This window comes from Argiope bruennichi, chromosome 4 (assembly GCF_947563725.1).
Source record: "Argiope bruennichi chromosome 4, qqArgBrue1.1, whole genome shotgun sequence".
Lineage (NCBI taxonomy): Eukaryota > Metazoa > Arthropoda > Arachnida > Araneae > Araneidae > Argiope > Argiope bruennichi.
The window spans coordinates 80,941,657-80,959,251 of NC_079154.1; the positions used below are offsets into that span (position 1 = coordinate 80,941,657).

Below are 17,595 nucleotides of genomic sequence, written 5' to 3' on the forward strand. Positions count from 1 at the left end.
AAACATTGTTATAAGCAAGCATGTTATAAAATAATAAAATTTTGATTTCTTAAACTAATCATGCTGAATTTTTTTGTAAAATGTTGAATTAATAACGTAGAGATTATCCCAAATTATTAAATTCTGAGCATAGTATATAAAAGTATATTTTTGTTGCGTCCAAAACTTTTGCAGTTCAGCAAATAATTATAGCAAAATAAATGATTTTATTTTTCTTTTTTAATCTGTATTCATTCTAATTTTCTTGGTGATATTCAGAATTTTAGTATTCAAATAGATCTTAGCGACATTTCTAACCGTTATTTATAAATAGCGGGCCTTCATAATATTTATTCCTAGAAGATTTAAAAACAAAAACAAATTATTAACATTTAAGGATACTAAATTAATTTTTTAAATGTAATTACTTCAATAAATTGTATGTGTTTATATTCCAAATGCAAAAGCTAAATTTTCTTTATTGCATATAATTAAGATAGTAAATTAAGAATGTTGTTTCTTAACCATACTATCTTACTTCTGCTTATTATCATATATTTTTTAAAAAGAACCCTTCCCAATTGCATTTAATTGATAATTACACTTTTAAAAGAAGTACAATTGGTGAAATGGTCGCTATATTTTCATAGATTTCATTCTCACAAAGGTAATCAATCGCCCGAGCCTTTTCACTCAGCTTTATTTAGCAGTCGTATTTTGATGGATCATAAAACATTTCCGTCTCTATAAAAAATTCAACGATGCTTTGTACAGCAATTCTGTTCCCCTTAAGCTGTATTTGATGCTACAGGTTAAATGTCTGGATATTGCTTGAGGGCGTCCTGCTCGGTAAAGTATAAACCATAATGCATGTCAAATGAAGTTCATCAAGTTTAAGTAACAAGCAAAGAAATAGATTATTTCTTGTCTACATCGATCGTATGCTGTCGTCTATTTTAAATTATAATAATATCATTTTATAATTTAAATGAAATTTAGTTTTTTTTAAAAATATAATAACTACATTTTCTGTTAGTTTCCAAATTCAACAAATCCAATTTCTAATTTTCACATAAAGTTTTGCACATTTGATAACAACAAAACACAGTTATATATATAAAGAGCAAAGTAGCTAAAATATAAAAATTCTTAAAGTATGTGTTCAACATGATTATATTAAATGAATATTTTATCACTCATCAATCGATTTAAAACTACAAAATTAAGTTTAAAAAAGATCAACAAACATTGGAAGAAATAATAGTAAAACAGAATAGTAAAAAGTAAGTATTATTATGTTTTGTATAATAAATATGCATCCATTCTTACAATCATTACCCTCTAATGATAGTTACGTAAAATCTCATCATTTTCATGATCATTTAAAAGAGTTAATCAGTGTTTATAGTTTAAATAGTAAATTATATATATAATATAGACAAATTTAGAGCAAATTGGTACATAAAATCATATGAAGACCATTTCACCGATGAATGTCATAATATTCCTACACATATTAACTTTCTATTTGTTATTCTAAGTGAATAGCATGAGAAAAATTTCACCAAACTTCTTTAAATAACATCTCGTTCTCATTCAGTTCTCAAATAATTAAAAAAAAATATCTCTGGTTTTACCTACACATTGGATAAAGTGTATGAAAATTAAATGCAAATATTGTAAAAAAATTAACTTTTATTTGAATTATTTAATTTTTATTTTGATACATTTTTGAAATTAAAAGCATTATCGCCTATAAATTTGTTTTTCCTTTATTTCTAGGTAATTATATTTGCAATTATAGCTTAAATTATTCTAGGAATTTATCCAAACGATATTACTATATTGCATAAAAGGTGTTTTGTTAAATATGTTTACAAGATAAATATACTTTTTAATTTTAATGTTTCAGAAAATATGTAGTAAACCCATTTTCTATGATAATTACCCCTTTTGTAAATTTTCTTATCTTTTTTAGGCAATTCTTGATATTCCTAATTAAAACAGTTTGCTCCTTTGAATGAATGTCTCATTAGATATTTTATTTTACGATATATTTGAGTTCTTTTATGTAGGCGATAGGAAATATTATCATTTAAAAGAGAATTATCAACAAAATTTTGTAAATTTCTTATAAATCCTATATAAATATGGCTCAAAAACATTAATATTAAGATGTTATTCCAAAATTCACAAAAATTCAACAGAAAAGAAACGTTTTTTTTAGTTTTTTAAATGAATCAAAGGTCTATGTACTGTTTAGTCAATGTTAAGATGATGATTATTTGAAAAGAATTGTGTAGTTTCCAGAAGAAAAATGTTATTAGAAAACAAGGGGATTAAATGCAGATGTATGCATTTTCCATGATTTATGTTATTTTCTTTCTACTATGGTAGCATTCTAAATAGTAATATTCTAATAATAATTTCTTGCTTGATATTCTTTTAGTTCTATTTTCAAATACTTTTATTTAAATTGTATCATTTTTGTAAAGATAATATTCCGTAACCGATTTTTCCCTCTCATTTCATGATAGAACTTAAGTTTCAAATTTAAAAATTTATTTAAAGAAATTTTATTATCCTACACCGGTAATAAATACTCTGAGATATGATTAAATTTTAAATAAAAATGGATTAAATTCGTGGAACTATTCCTGCAGCTATGAGACGCTAAAACATATAACATTCATCGGAGATGTGGTCATTGTTAACTTTTGTGTACTTTCAGCTAAAATTGTATTTAACAGTAATGGTTCTTAAGATAAGATAATGCCGATAAGATCAAACAAAGTTTCTTTATTTTACTCAGGTGACATATATTTCAATTTAAAGAGTTGCAAAAGGAAATCATTTTGAATGAACTATGATAGATGGCTTCATTTTTTTTATAGATTTTATGTGTTTCAAGTTAAAAAATTGGTTGCCAGAAATAAAAAACTTAAAATATAAATGCTTTTAGTACTGTTTGTTAATTTTTATTTATCCTCAAATTAAGAGCTAATAAATTATGAAATTAAAGAATCCTATATAAATTAACAAAAAAAAGTTGACATTAGTTGTTTGAGTGGGAAAATTGATCGATCTATATTTGGGAAATAACCATTGTTGAGCAAAATGTTTTAAACAGTTTATGCTATTCATCCATCATACGAAACTTACTTTAATCTAAAACTGGTGGAAGCTACTATACAATACGCTTCGTGAAACCGGAGCATAAACGATACAATTCTTACAGAAAATTTCCTTTCTTCAAGAAATATTCATATTATGGATTCCTGATTATTTTCATCAGGACTTGGTATGCTTGGAGATGTGGTCGCCCCAGAAGTAGTGCAAAGCTGCAGCTCGAGGCCAGTCAACCGGTTCTCGAAATCCCACTGTTGCTGGCTCAGTTGGATCCTCATGTTCGTATTGTCAGCTTCCAAATTGACCAGTTTCTCTCTCAGCCTCTTGACCTCGGACATCAGTGCCTCCCTCTCAGGATGGACTGGTACGGCTGTAGCTGCTACATAAGGCAAAGGTTGTGGATGCACATACCATCCTTGCTGATCAAGATTCGCTGAGTAGGCTGGCACAGGTGACCGAGTCCGATAGGGTGAGGACGGTATGATGGACAACACATTCGATCGAGTGTAGGGCATGTGAGGTTCAACGTTGGTGGAATCTGAAGTACCGGATTGAATACTGGATGCCCCCGGTAGGGTGTAGGTTACAGTTGGTGAAAGGAAGTTGGTGGGCTGAAAATGGCAACGAGCAGTTCCTCTGCTGGCAGAGCTATCCGGGTCGCCACTCGAGTGACTGGTCACTTGTATATCATCTTCCGGAATGGGCATCTCTTCCAGAGGCACTTTCCCACGGGATTCTACGAGTCCGGGGGTGCTGCGACTGCGGCCCATGGACACTGCAGGAGGAACAGTGATGCATGACGTCACTAGAAGGAATAGGTGAGAACTAAGTGCACACTAAGAGTAATGTGATGGAAAGTAATATAGGGAGATTAAAGAGCATTGAAATTTTTACTATAAATTAGCAATTGCAGTGCTTATGCTAGTTTGGTATAAGCCATGCGCAAAGTAAAAATTTGAAGTATAATAAAATTGCCATAAAATATAAGAACGCTTAACCCTTCAGTGCATCGTATAGCCATTTGGCTATACGTTTTAATTTCCATTTATTAGCTTCACATGATTGTTACATAAGGTAACAATGAGTGCTTAAAAAAGTATTTACAAATGTTTTTTGATAAAAAAATTTGTAGAAAAGCCCAATAGACGATAGTAGAAGTAATAGAACTAGATTTAAGCTAGAAGTTTCAAACAGACCTAGAGAGCTATTGTATGAATAGTTCTACCATCAAAAATATTATAATTTTTTTTTTTTTGCTTTGTAAAAAATATATATTGGTAAAAAGGGACTTTTATTTTTATTGCAGAATTATTATAATGGGATTTGTGTCACTGGACTATTGTCTCATTCGCAGTGTAACCATTTGGAAGATTTTAGTTGTTGTTTTTTAATTTCACGAAATTTAAAAAAAATTGCGAAAAAATACTTTAATTTTTTTAAAAAAAAAATCCTAAATTATATGAATTTGTTGAAAACACTTTTTTTCTAAAAGAAATTAAAAAGACATGCATTATAGGGTTTAAAGTAAAATTGAAGATTATTGAAAATCTATAGATCAGTAAATAAGTTTCTTAAAAATTTCTTTCAAAGCATTTTATATTAAATTAAATGGTTAATGAAAATATCCCTTACACAATAATGTTTTAATTGTGGCTAAATGCATTTTATAGTTGTATGCTGGTACAATTTTTTCTTGTAGAATGTCTTCTATAGGATCAATGAAAATTATGTGCTATAAAATTTATTTAGAAGCTTAAAAATTGGCAGATACTAGAGCAGAATCCCAAAAGCTATTTACATGGAAGTTGCTACTGAAGTTGAAAAAGCTCTTCTTCAGCGAAATTTAGTAGCAACATTTTTTTGATACCACACATTTATGTACATTTAAGTTAAATTATTCAGTAAGTGACATTTCATTGAACAAATAATTTATATAACGTAAATTCAAACGATTTCACTAAAATCATATTAATTTTTAAAAAATGTAAATGAAATGTGTTCTATTCATGTACAGGATGATATTGAAAATATAAAAAATTATATTTCATATTTGATATTTAAGCAAACAATTTCCATCAGACCTCCTCAGGCATGACTTACTTTTCTTCCCATCCTCTTCTTTCTTGTATTTCTCAAGCCGTTTGACCGCGATCGCCTCAAGCCGGACTCTTGCCGCCGGGTAGTCTTTCAAAACATCCCACATGTCCTGCTTGTAGAGACAGAAGAGGTCGGAGTATCCGACAGACCGGACGGACGCCGTTCTTCTGTTTCCTGCTGTTCCCATGTTAAGGACGCTGATCTCCCCAAAGTAGCTGCCAGCTCTCAGAGTGGCCAAAACCGTCTTCCCGTTGTCCGTAACAACTTGCAATCTGCCGCGGTTGACGATGTACATTTCCTTGCCGACTTCACCTGCAAGATATAAACAATATAAATAAACAAAAAATATTGGAATCATGTTGATGTAAATTATCCTTTCTATCGTCTATATATTTGAAAAAAAAAACTTTTGGAAAAACTAATCAACAAGTTACCAAGCCCAGCCCAGCCACTAAGTTGATTCTCCTTCCCTCCCCTTTTTTTTTCATTTGAAGCCTCATGCTTTTTAAATATATAATCAATGGTCATCTACCCTCCTCCGCCCGTACACCCACTGTACAACCCACGGGAAGGGTTGTACCGTGGTCGTACTAGCCCTTAAGCCCCGTTTCAATGACCTGTTTCCTTTACAGATATGGTCGTACATCTGCCAACTGATCCATTGTATGATCACCCCGGCATGTGGACGTCGGTCGGGAGCTTCCCTCAAATTGTCAGTAAAATGAAAAGACATCAAAGAACGATAAATCACAAAAGAGAGAAAAGAAGGCCCAAATGTGCCAGTCTTAAGACGCGGACGGGACGTTGGAACGCTGCTTTAGGATTCAACCACAGTTCCAATCAGTGTTTCTGTCGTGTCGGTCCGGCCATTCAGATTTATCTGTGTGCCTTCTGGGCAGGTCGGGGGTAGCTTTTAAGGTTAAGACACCATCCACCACCCTCCAATTTTGAGCAAAATTGAAAAAAAAAAACCGTAGTTAAAGTTTCACCGTACGTTATTTATGAGTAATCCCCATGACAGAGTTCGCAAACACTAACCACTGCACAGATTTTGAAAATTTTAATTTTATATAAATGCTCATGATCTCTCGACGTCAACATCTGGACAGATTTCACTAATTTTCATCATTATTTTGACAATTTCGCCACCTTGAATAGCTGCTAAACAGTCAAAATACTCTATCATTATTGTGCAAGTAATTTAATATAATACATTTTTTAAAACTTTTATCTATATTAATTTATGCTCTTTTTGTATTAATATATGTTATATAATTGTGTTAATATATAATACAACTATATATTATATATAGTAATTATATATGACATGACTCAATTTTTTAACTATTAATAATCGGCAACCATATAAATGAGACTGATATAGTCAAGCCAGTCAATTTCAATAAAATTCATTTTATCAAATTGTTATTTTAAGTGTTACTTTAGTGTGTTATTTTAAACGTGTTATTTTAAGTGTTAACAAAGTGTTATTTTAAATTAGAATAGTATAATAATGATAGAGCATTTTGATGGTTCTCTATACTTTAAATATGATGTAATTAATTGGAGACTTAATTAATGAAACACTGTCCTGATTGAGATTGGATATTATTATTATTATTATTATTTTTGTAATATATTTTGAAAAAGTAGATGAATGAAGTAGACGTGAAAAATTAAAATCATTTGAAAATTAATAAAAATTTCAGATGTCTGTTAAAATTTCCGAACATATTATTGCATGAAATTCATTTTTGTATCATTTTCAAATTAAATAAAATTCTTTGTAATCATATTGGTTTAATTCTCATGCGATTTCCATCGGAAATTTTAAATTTTGAAAATATTTTTTTTAAATTTAATTCTCGACAATAGATTTAATTGTTAGCACAAAATTCAAACAGTTTGCTTTGCTTCATCAAATATTTGATAGCAATACTTTCTTTCGTTGTTGAAAGGTAAAGAAGAAATACTCTAATTATTTGTACAATTTATACGAGAAATAAGAAAAATCACATTACATCGAAAAGCAACACGAAACTTAAAATAGATTACATAAAATAGATATGTTACATAATATATATAATATGTTATTTTGAAGTGTAATTTAAATTCTAATTAATTTTTCCAATTTTTATCTTAATTTAGCCCATATTAACTTAATTTTAAATTGTTCCCTTATTTCCTGATCCATTTCTACTTATTATTGAATTAATTTTGCACGTGCTCTCTGAAATTGCTCACTTCAGCAGATTCTCACGCTCCGAGTAAAGGGATAAAAATTCTTGATGTTTACCACATTCTTTTAAATATGCCTAAATTCCCCTTTCCTAAGACTACACGTATCAAAGAAATCTTTATATAAACATCATATTAAAACCATTTTCTTTTCCTCTTGTGTCACGATGTAGATTGACGCATCTCTTATCGCTTCTTTGTATATAATATGCCTCTTGCGATGAAATAAATCGAAATTTTAAAATTTCAAAGTTTTCTTCTATTTGGTTACGAAACTGCTAAAATATGTTTTTAAATATAAATTTTAAAAAAAGGTGTAAAGCTAAAATAAGTCTTCATTGTCTTTTAAAATTCATTGCTTCTTAAAAACACTTTGAATTAGGAAAATCAAGTTAGACATAAGAAATTTAATTGAAATTAAAAATAATCATTCTTTCAGACGGAATAGCGAATTACCAAAGGTGGGTAGATATTTTAATAAAAAGCAAATAGTATAAATAAGGCAATTTCAAATGAAACAACTGTTTTTGTAATATTGAAATTGTGCATTTTAGTAAAAATGTTTCTCCTGAAAGGGTTTTTATCTCATACTTTAAACTCATCTGAATTAAAATGCTATTTGGTTTATGTTGCGGCAATTTAGTTATTTTTCACTCATATTCTGCATTTATTAAAAAACATTTTCTCCGATTACAAAATTGCGGAAAATCCTCTTTATTCCATCGTAAAATGAAATTAATGATAAACTCCTTCATCCAATCAAATTCAGATTAGTTTCAATTAAATGAATATCTACATATAGTCCTTAAATCAAAGAAATATCATACAACAGTTGTAGAAAAAGGGGATTAACAGAGACATTCGTGCTTTAAATGCTTGCCACAGATAGTTTTTTCCATTTCTTCCATCGTTTAAGTTTCTTTTCCGATTATACATAAATTTTTTGTAAAAATTCTCTTTATTCCAACATGAAATAATGGCTAGTTTCTCTATCTAGTCGAATACAATTAAATAGATATTAATAGTTTAGTATCAATTAAATAGATCTCTGTTCAATCATTAAGTAAAAATGTCATATAACAGCTCAAGGAAAAAAAAATGATTAACAGAAGCATCCGTGCGTTAAATTCTTCCTTAATACAGACTTTGCATTATCCCTTCTCTCAAAGTTCATCTTCTCATAGAAAACGATAATGTTGTTTTAATCAAACATCACCTAGATATCATGGCTAAGAGATTAGATCTTCCCCAAGTTAGATCGTCCCCACTGTAGGATAAGCAGAGTTATCTCCAATAACAGTTAATCCTCGGAAATTAACGTTGAGAATTATTGTCCGAAGATTTATGGAAACTGTTGAGTCATGGATGTCTAAGAATTATCTTATTGCATTACAGGCAGGGAACTCTTTTGTTGTTCGAGCGATTTATGCATTGACTGAGTCAGCATGTAATATTTCTTAATTGGAACTTACGAATCAGTTTTTATGGTATTGTTAATCAGTTTTTATGCTTTTAGAAACAGTATTTATGAAATATATCTTATTCTTCTATATTATAAGAGAGAAATTAAAAAATAAAAGTGATAAAGATTTTATTTTTCCAAATTCGCTACTTTCTTGGTTTCTCATTTCAAACTATGCATTTTCCCCATTATAATAGCTTATTTTTAATGCGTAACTTAAAAATTGCACTTAAAATTTGCACTTATTTGCAATAATTTCTTAAATTTAAAATAATGATAGTACGCATTAAAACAAACTTTTATAACGGGGACAATGTATGGTCTGAAATGAGAAACCAAAAAAGTAGCGAGTTTGGAAAAACCTAATCTTCAAATATTGAAGCGTTATTCTTTTTATGATGTATATGCAAGTTGATTCAGTTATAATACGACAAATGTATGAAAGAAATGAGGGGCACAAAGAGGATTCAAGTTCTTACAAATTGCACTTTGGGGTAAGAAATCTTTTCTTTACAAGCAGGGCAAAGAAGAAAAAGGAGAACACAAACATAATGTAGGAGCATCTAAATGTAACAAGACATTAAAATCATGAGATTAATGTCAGCAGAAATCACAATGATACTGAAGTTGTGTGAAATTTTGAAAATGTAGTTCTACATGCTAAATGCAGTTGGTATTGGGACTGCAAAGGGATACCTGCCATATCTTTGACTTCCAAGTAAAATTACCAGAGGCACCAGACAAAAAGCGGGGTCTTATACTTTTGCTTTCATACGTCCCCAAGAGAACTAAAAAAATCGTCTGAGATTCCCCATCAACAATCGTAGGTTACAACAAATAAAATCGTATCTGTCCAGCCTTACGCCCGTTTATCCACTGCTAAAACCGTGTGCCAAGAATTGCTCTCTCCCCCCAAAAAAGAAATATATTCAAGATTTTGTGGCATTAAATAAATAAACTGTCGAACATTGTAATCTCAAACAATAGCTTATATACACCATTCAACCAAGATTCACCCTTTCATTTTTCAAGTAGGATGACAGGAAAGCAACACATTGTTTCGCAAATGAACACGTTTCTGCAATAGAATAAGATTAAAATTCGCATCTCTTACCCCAGATCTAATTTTTTGCTTTTTATTGTTTAGTTATATTTTATTGTACCATTAATATTCACCCCCAATTTATATACATGGCTAAAATATTATGCATAAAATTAACTGTCATATTCTGGATTTGATATGCAAATACTAAACTCAGAAAATATATTTTATCTTTATACTTCAATATAAAATTACGAGATCCATTCTAAAATAGCTTTGACTTGGAATCAAAGTAGGATTTTAGCTAACTAAACCGAAAATAAATTAAGACATGAGAAATAATTATTTCACAGAATAAAAAAGATGATATAATAATTTTACCTATTAATTAAAATATGTCTAAAAACTATATTCTTAAGTAATTTAAACCTATATGTTTAAACTCGTATCACAGAAAGATGAATTTGACTAGCCACATTTTAGGCACTAAAGTGTCACATAAGTTGACAATTTCGTAAGTGTTGAAACCTACTGCGAAACTCGTTTAATATATGGAGAAGATTATAAATTGTCCCTCCCGAACGTAATACCTTTTGTCATATCTACATTTCAGTGCGATCACATTTCAAAACCGTTTACATTATCATCGCCATATATATATTTTCAATTCTCATGCTGTTTCAACATAATATACACCGAATCCTGTGAACCAGGTGATTTCCATATTTAGCTATCAAAGGAGTTGGCATTCAGTAGTAACTTCATCAACATCTATTACGGATGGCGATTGAAATGTTTATCCATGCAATTTCCGACTGTCGGCGTATAAATCAAGTCATGGATCGTGTACACATCCGGTATTCAAATATATGATTGAAATATCAAGCACCTAGCAATCTGGCGCAATCGGTTCGCAACACGATTTAAATTGGCAGAATAAATTATTTGCGCCAAAGGTGGTGTTGAAACTATATTGCAGGGATGGCGAACAAGTGGCTGATGGCACGCGACACAATATTTTAGGCACGACTCCGATCAAAACGATTTGCATTTTAGTTCAAAATAACAAAGTTTACTATTAAATCTTACGAACAAATACGAATGATCGGTCGCGGTTCACATATTCCCATACCCTAACATTGTGGCTAAGAATGGTTCAACATATCTTGATAATGTAATAGTGTACATTTTGATGCTTTGTTGAATGAAGTTGCAGCGGCCAAACAGGCGATAAATGACTGTTTGTTTCGCCAGCTGGCGATAAGAATCAATCATACCTATGGAGATGAACTTTGCTCTCCAACGAATACGAGTGACTCACTTCCTGCCTTCGCCGGCTTGCTCCGAACTTCTGCCTCGTGCTGGTCGATGAAATTACGGCCAATGTATCATGATCTACATTTGTTAATTTAATTTGTAATTAAAATTTATTTTTTTATCTACATGGCTGGTAGTTTTCATTAATTAGAAATGTATTAATACTTTAATTTAAAGTAAATTTGGCAATGCGTGTTAAGCCACGCACCAAAAAGTCAATTCAGTGTATATGGTTTAATGGTATAATAATATTTATTCATTGATTGAGCCGCGGGGACGTATTTCAAAGATTTGTTGACTGCTTAGAAGAAATCGGACTGTTTCAGAAAAGAGACGGGCAAATACCGACGATTGTTGGATGTTATGTGGCTTTCAAAGCGGACGTTTTTTACATATGCGAACATATGCCAACATTTCAATGAATTGAACATAAATCGTAAAGGCACGTATAAAAAAATTATCATCATGATGGATCTCATTCGCGCTTTTGACGCTGAACCGCATGTTTTCAGAAACGATATTATTACAAAAAACTACAAGTACTTCCCAAACTTGAAAAAAAAAATATATCAAAGATTTAGAAATATACGAGAAACCAGACGAAGAAAAAATATATGAAGAATTTATTTCCGTAATTAATTCTTCAATCAAGGAATTTTCAGCTAGATTTTTTCAGTTAAAGTAATGATCGGAAACGTTCAAGTTTATTAAGTATCCTGATGTAACTTCATTTGATAAATTGAATTTATCCCAATTCGACTGGAAATTGAAGAATTTAAAATGTAACTTATTGATTTCCAGTTTATTCAATATGAATTCAAAAATTTATTGAAACAAGAAAAAAGTTGAAACAGAAAGATTAATAAGCAATATAAGTAAAAATATCAGTAACGAAATTTTGGAAACATGGAATTCGATTCCAGACACTTTTGACTATTTGAAAAAGCTGGTTCATGCTACTTTAACTATTTTTTCATCTACCTATGCCTACGAATCTTTATTTTCAGAGATGAATAACATTACAGACTCGCTTAGAAACCGTTTGGCAGATGACTCCAATTCAGCATGCATTCTGTTAAAAGTAACATCACCACCCCTGCTATAGGGAGATTAGAAGATGTAGGAATATAAGATAAGAATCTTCTGGTATATTAAGAAGATGAACGATATTTAGAAAATTTTCGTGGACATGTGAACAGTAAGCAACAATTGATGCTTAATCTGCTTGTGCATTTTGGGTTGCTATCTACTAATATATTCAATTGCTTACGGGCAAATACAAAATACAAATTTAAATAATTCTCTAGTATTTCAATAAGCAAAAATGTGGTGGAGTTTAATAATAATTTAATAATATCTTATAAATTCCAAATGACAGACGTATAATTGACTTTATCACTTGGTGCACACATTCGATTTGTATAAGGCATTAGCTGCAAAATCACAGCTGATTCAAGAAATTCAGCGAAATTAGCAGAACAGTTACAAACATTTGTCGCAATTGGGAAGCATATACATACTTTTGCCACATAGAAGTATCAGACAAAGCACTTGAGGCACTCTTTTGTTTTGCCTTTTTTCTAGAGTTTAGTTTAATGCACACAAAAGTTTCATTTGAAGAATTGGAAACCCACACGCAATCCGTCTAGTGTCTTTACATTGCAAAGGCTAAAGTATGGCGAAAATTCACTGCAACGTCCGTTATTGACTCTTATCTTTTTAAACAAGTGACTCCGTCAGCAGGTTATGGAAAAATATACTGAAAAGGTTTGTATTTCCAGAATTGCGGCAGCGGAATCTCCTTCAAAATGCCCTTTTTAATGCAGGACGGTGTTCGCATATCCATCGTAGCGTTCAACAGATATTAAACCACACTTTCATAAAAGAACAGGTGATCAGTCGTGGTTTTTCCACATTATGACCACGCCTCTTGTCTGAAGTCGCCCATTGGGATTTCTGGTCATGGGGATTCAATAAAGAATCATGTTTACCGAGAAAAACTTGTAATATTGTTGGATCTGACAGACAGCATTGTTCAGCATATTCATGGAATCAAGGAAAAAGATTTATTACGCTCCTCTGTGGAATAATTGTTTTGCGAATGGAAAGGTTGTGAAGGAACATGAGACCCATATGAACATTTTGTCTCACGCAGTGTCAACTAACCGACTACTCTCGACCACTTGTAAGTAAATTTTTGAAGTTTTTCGCCATTCCCTTTCAAAAGAAATATAACACGAAAATTATTTTTACATCATTTTAAAACTTCAAGAATTGTCTAGCTGACATACATATTTTTTTCTACAGGGGGTGTTCAAATGAAAAGGTATGAAACGACACTGTGGATATAAATGAAGATTTTATTCAAAGTATCCACCATAGGCCTGAGCACAACGATACCGTTGATTAACGAGCCGAAGGATTCCTTGTTCCCAGAATTCCTGTGGCCTTAACGAGACCCAGTCCTTCAGTGTCCTTGAGATCGCCATTCAACTTGAAGCGCTACCCTTTCAGACGTTTTTTTAGGGGACCATACACATGAAAGTCGCAGGGAGACATTTCCGTTCTGAAGGGCTGATGGTCAAGCTATTCCCACTTGGACAGTTCCGTGTGTGGGATCCTGGAGACGAGTGGACGCGCATTATCATGTAGCAAAACCACATCCTCCATGAGTAGCCCCGGTCTTTTGTGCTTGATGGACCTGCGTAATCTTCGCTGTGTCTCATAATACACATCGGAGTGAATGGTTCTGTGCTCGAGGAATCCTGTCTTCGTATGCACTGCAATGTCAATTGGACGGCACTCTATGTAAGAGCCTTTGCTCTTTCCTGCGCATGCTCCGATCTATGCCGGAGACTCCAATCGCATCCCTAGATGTCTCGCTACGTTCTCCCATAGCGGCACAGGCAAATATGTTAACGGTTACGTTGTTACGACGTTTCGTATCTTTTCATTTGAAAACCCCTTGTAATTTTGGTCAATTTTTAAAATTATTTCTAATAATATTTATTCAACAATGTATTTCATTGTTGAAAGGGAAACCGTTTTCATTGTTCATGTACAGGTAGTTATTAAAATCAAGGAAATGACCCAAACGAATATAATAATCTTCAGTAATACAGTGTAGGGTCACCTTTGGAATATAATACGACTCGGATTCTCCCGAGATTCGAATCATTCAAGTGCTGTATAGTGTTTAGAGGAATATTGTAAAATTCTTCTTAGAGATATTGCGAAAATACAGCTTGAGATTTGGTGCTAAATCCGATACGGATATACGAACTTTAGAAGTTAAATCTGTGCACTACATTTTATCTATCTAGAGCTTTTCTAGTTTTGTATCTTTACCTGTACACGAATATCAAGACAAACCTACTTTGTCTTGATTTCATTCAAAATTTTATATAAATCTAACAATTCGATAAAAAAAAAACATACATCAAATTTTATCCGCCTAGCTCAAAGGATTTTTGAGTTTTCATGTTTTTTAGACAGAAATAATTCAAAGATATATATATTCATAGGACTGAGGAATGTCTGGAATTTCAAATTCTCGACTTCACATATTTGGAGAAATTCAAAAATTTCTCTTAAAATTTCTTTAATATTGTAGTACACTGATTTTGTTTAGACATTCAGAAAAATGTTTTCAAAATAATTTTCAAAGATATTACACAAATTATGAAAATCACTCTGTAGAGTATAAAATTTTCAAAAGTGAGCGATTTTTATTTTAAATCTTTACTTTTTAGTTAATAAATTTGGGTCAAAAAAGCTATAAAAATGTATAACGCTGAAAAAAAAATTAAATTCGAATTTTAATTTTATTCATGATATATTTACAACAAAAGCATATAAGTTGAAAATGTTCATAAATTCCTTGAAAATGAATATCTTTAATAAAGTTTTTACTAATATCCTAGACAAATTTGAAGCAATATTACCTAAATAATTTTACTTATTTTAATATTTGTAAAACTTCCTTACTACATTTTTACAATGTATACACTCCAAAATATAATTTTACTTTTAAATTATTATCACACTTACCTATATTTACAGCAAAAGGAGAAAATTTCCATAGAAGCAATTTTTAAATGAAGGTTGGTAAATATTTTAATCAAATATTCGTTTGAAGCCTATTAAAAATGACCTAGCAATTTTTAGAAACATTTAAAATAAATTTTGTTTCATTAGAAATTCTTATAAATTGATTTTATGACACTTGAAATGAAATTGTTTTAATGACTCCTCCTTATGAAAATTCAAATTTACTGAGATGTTCCCTTTCTGAAATTACTTTTTCAAATAATTTGATTCAATCATTTTGTTTTATTTTGAGCTTTCGTATTCTTGCATTTTGAAATAATTTATTTCGAATTTCGAAAGATCTAAATCGCGAATTTTCAACAAAAGCGCGAAGCTGAATCTTCTGACTGTTTCATTCTTTCGTTTTGAATATTTCGAATACGAGAAGGCATAAAGTAAGGTATTTATTATGCTAAGTAATGAAATTAATTGGAATCTCAAAAAAAAAAAAAAAAAAAACATACAATCTGGCAGGATTGAGAGCGATCTCGATGGATGTCGGGGAAATCTTGTTTGCATCAGGCTCTGAGGAACTGATATAAATTTCTACAAATCTGATCTAGTGATTTTATACAGTTTCAAGATACTGGTGTTCAGAATTTCATTTCGAATGTCATACATAAATATTGCTGGGACAGTTCAGGAGGAATAAAATAAAATCAACAATTTATAATCAATTTTTGAATAATCATTGTAAAAATTTTTCATTTTCAACACTATGTCTAGACATGAAAACTGTAATGTAAATCAAATTTGGTTTGTATTACTAACTTACCTAAATTTGTTTTATTAACCATTCCATTCCTAAGATTATTCAATTTCAGATATCTCAAAATACTAGAATAACCAAGTTTTTACTTTAAAAAGATTTTTAAAAAACTTCAAAAATCCCCCCAACTCAAAAATAGTAACGACAGCCTGCCTTTTTAAGGGGTTTATATACAAAAAGCGACCTTGCATAGCTGATGGATATTATTAACCAGATATATGTATATAAAAAACTTCAAAAATCCCTCCAACTCAAAAATAGTAACGACAGCCTGCCTTTTTAAGGGGTTTATATACAAAAAGTGACCTTCATAGCTGATGGATATTATTAACCAGATATATGTTCAGAAATCCTTTGAGAGTTCTCTTCTGTCTGTTCCTCAAATCCTTTTGGGCGAACTGCTTTAACGAACAGTTATTGAGCATCGCCGTTATTGAGTCACTTATACGTACGAAAAAGGGAGAACATTTCGTAGAGATAATCAAGCGTCTTGGGCGCTCGCCGTAGTTTTGTTGACCGAGCGTTTGGTGCCTCTCAGCATTAGACTTCAATCGATTCTAACTCCAAACACTTATTAATAATTCACCACTAGAAAAAAAAGTCAACTAAGGAGCTAAACAAATTGTTTATTTTCGCTATAGAGGGCTCCAAATTTTACTTCAGTTTCATCATTATACAGGCAAATATCATACAAATATTTAAGCTAATATTTGTAATTAATTGATATTTACTTTTCATTTCTTAATTTTAATTTGAAAATTCAGTTACTCAAAGTATGTCAATGATGAAACGAAGATATGTTGTCTATTCTAGTTTTCAGAAATAAAAAAAAAGCCATCGTTGGAATATAATTATGACTTCGAAAAATAAATTAAGTAGATTTTACCAGAAATTAAGAAAAGCACTATTTTTCAATTATGTAAATCTCACCCCCTAGAGATTCCATTTTCGGCCTGGTGTAAAATAAAGCAGAATTTTGAAAAAAAGTGTGGTACAGAATTAACTAGAATTATTTCAATTAACTTTATTTCATGAATAGCAATGCAAATCTTCGAAATGGCTTTATTTATTTATTTATTTTTTGGAGAGAAAGAAGTTTTTTGCGCATAAAATGAATAAGAATTTTTTAAAAAAAGTTTTGTTTTGAAATTTCCATGTAAAGAAAAGTAGCAGAACTTTTAAAGAACTAATGCTTAAGAGAAGTAATCAATTTATTCTTATTTCTTATAGATGTTGCTGTAATTTGAAAATAATGTCCTCAAAATAATTTGTGATTAGAATTAAAGTGAAGAAACTCTCTTGTGATTTATAAATAATCAGATAAACATCTCGAACCAATAGACTCTTATCAACCAACAGACTAATATTTCTGAATAGTACTTACAGGTAAACATATAGATCTAATTAGAAAAAGGCTTTAAATGATCAGAATTATATTTTATACTACTTGAGTCAATTAATGTATTTCTGGAA

At 30.8% G+C, this 17,595-nt stretch overlaps 1 protein-coding gene across 1 annotated transcript in view; it reads right to left on the reverse strand.

Annotated features, from left to right (window-relative positions):
- Positions 1-3,055: 3,055 nt before the first annotated feature.
- Positions 3,056-17,595, reverse strand: part of LOC129966083 (cyclic nucleotide-gated cation channel alpha-3-like) — a 442,056-nt gene continuing 427,516 nt past the window's right edge. The window contains exons 3-4 of the mRNA XM_056080457.1: positions 5,209-5,517; positions 3,056-3,913 (exon numbers count right to left, since the gene is read on the reverse strand). Of these exons, the coding sequence (XP_055936432.1) occupies positions 3,243-3,913; positions 5,209-5,517 (980 nt within the window). The 3' untranslated portion in view covers positions 3,056-3,242. The remainder of the gene's footprint in view (positions 3,914-5,208; positions 5,518-17,595) is intronic.